We start from the raw sequence: 1,727 nt of genomic DNA, 5'->3' as shown, positions 1-1,727 counted from the left end.
CAGCACTGAAGGATGCATTTACTCAGAACAGCTGATGCAAATATTTTCCTCTATTTAAATGAGATGCAATTCCAGCTTTGCTAAAATGAACCTTTCTGTTTATAATGGAAGTGACAGCAGTCCCAAAACACTGTAATTAATCCTGCAAGACCCAGTAACAGAACACATCAGTTCCCAGATGTTCAACAGGTCACTCCTGTGTACAGAGTCATAATCATACACACATACATATACACATATACATATATATGGAACAAAGGCAGGCTTGTGCACTGACTTCACAGATTCACTATGAATTTTTTACTCGGGTTTGCTAGGAAAACCAGCATGATTTATCAGTTGGAGGCACCTCGCACATTCCTGGGGAGGACTGCCATTTTTGGACCACCTTCTCCCAGAGCTGTGTTAGACCACAGATTGCTCTGCAGCAGACTATGAATTGCTGCTTTCATGGCCCGTTTGTTTGCTTTCTGGATCGAGAGAGGTGCCTTCAAATAAAAGTTTGTTTCTCATTCCTTCTTTAAGCATCCTCTGCCGGATCCTGTGTTGGGCCAAATTGTATCTGCAGTAAAACCTGGAAGAGGGGATGAAAAGAAAACACAGTTCCCTGTTTTAGATGAGCAACAGTACCAAATTAAAAAAAGTTGAAACCACATACAAATAATGCTCGTAACATTCATCACGAAATGATGCATAAGGAAATACTAACGTAACTGCTATTTCTTTAAGGCAAATATTACACAGCCACTGAGGAGCAGGATATACAAGTCCAATAGAAAATACTAATTTCTGTAATTTGGATCCTAATTTCATGACCATTTAGTACACTGCCTTTGCAATTAGGAAGGAACAAAGAAAGAAGAAAGAAATAACTGGGTGGTTTGAGCTCTCCAGATTCAAGAAACAATAGCACGTTTAAAAAAAAAACCAAACCAAAAAACCCATAAAAATTCAAAGGTGTTGAACTCTTCTCCTTTAAAACAAGAAATATTTTGAGGAGAATGAAGAGGACATTTTGCTAGGCAAGTTTTTTACTGAGTTTCAAAACCAGTGTGAAAGGTCACACGGGGATCATGTTGTACAAAGCAGCCGGCACAGGTCTGTCAAAATTCAAGAAGTGCTTTACATACCAGTATCCTAACGTTGTGCAAATAAAGCCACCGACTGCAAAGTCACAAGATCTTCGAACTCTACCTGAAAGAAAAGAAATCGTCAAAAAAAAAATCAGAGAAAACCTCGGATGACTTCACATTATTAATAAAACCCAATAGCAAACAGGAATTGATTTTTCCTTGCAAATAAATATAAAAAACTTGGAAGGAATAAGTACTTACTAGTTGCTAAAAAATGTCCAAGACCCACAACAAAGGATCCCACGGAGCCATAGAGCACCGATTCTCGTGCACATGGGACACTTTTAACATCAAGAAATCCTAGGAGTTTAAAGGACTGTAAGAAAAAACCCCACACCATCAATTAAAAAAAATACTTCTGAAGAAGTCTATGATGCAGACTCCACTGTAAAACTGACCTGTTACCTTACTAGACAAAAATAACCACTTGAGGATTTCCTACTTCTACACTTTGTATCTAAGCGAAAGTGAGCATGCACAGCTGCATCAGGAATGGTTTTGGAAGAGTTAACTATTGACTCAGGCAACATCATTTTGTATAAACCTGTTGATCCACCCATTCTACTGAATATTATAAAATAACTGTTTCATTTT

The 1,727-nt window shown here is 37.9% G+C and overlaps 1 protein-coding gene across 1 annotated transcript; it reads right to left on the bottom strand.

The window, feature by feature from the left end:
• Window positions 1-432: 432 nt before the first annotated feature.
• LOC104533515 (cytochrome c oxidase protein 20 homolog) lies at window positions 433-1,449 on the bottom strand (the record flags this gene model as incomplete). The annotated part of the gene is made up of 3 exons (XM_010181688.1): window positions 433-574; window positions 1,131-1,194; window positions 1,335-1,449. Coding segments are annotated over 3 exons (321 nt in total), but the record flags the coding sequence as incomplete, so codon positions are not given.
• Window positions 1,450-1,727: the final 278 nt, after the last annotated feature.

This window comes from Mesitornis unicolor, unplaced genomic scaffold (genome assembly GCF_000695765.1).
Source record: "Mesitornis unicolor isolate BGI_N332 unplaced genomic scaffold, ASM69576v1 Scaffold46943, whole genome shotgun sequence".
Lineage (NCBI taxonomy): Eukaryota > Metazoa > Chordata > Aves > Mesitornithiformes > Mesitornithidae > Mesitornis > Mesitornis unicolor.
This window is presented reverse-complemented; position numbering and strand designations above follow the sequence as displayed.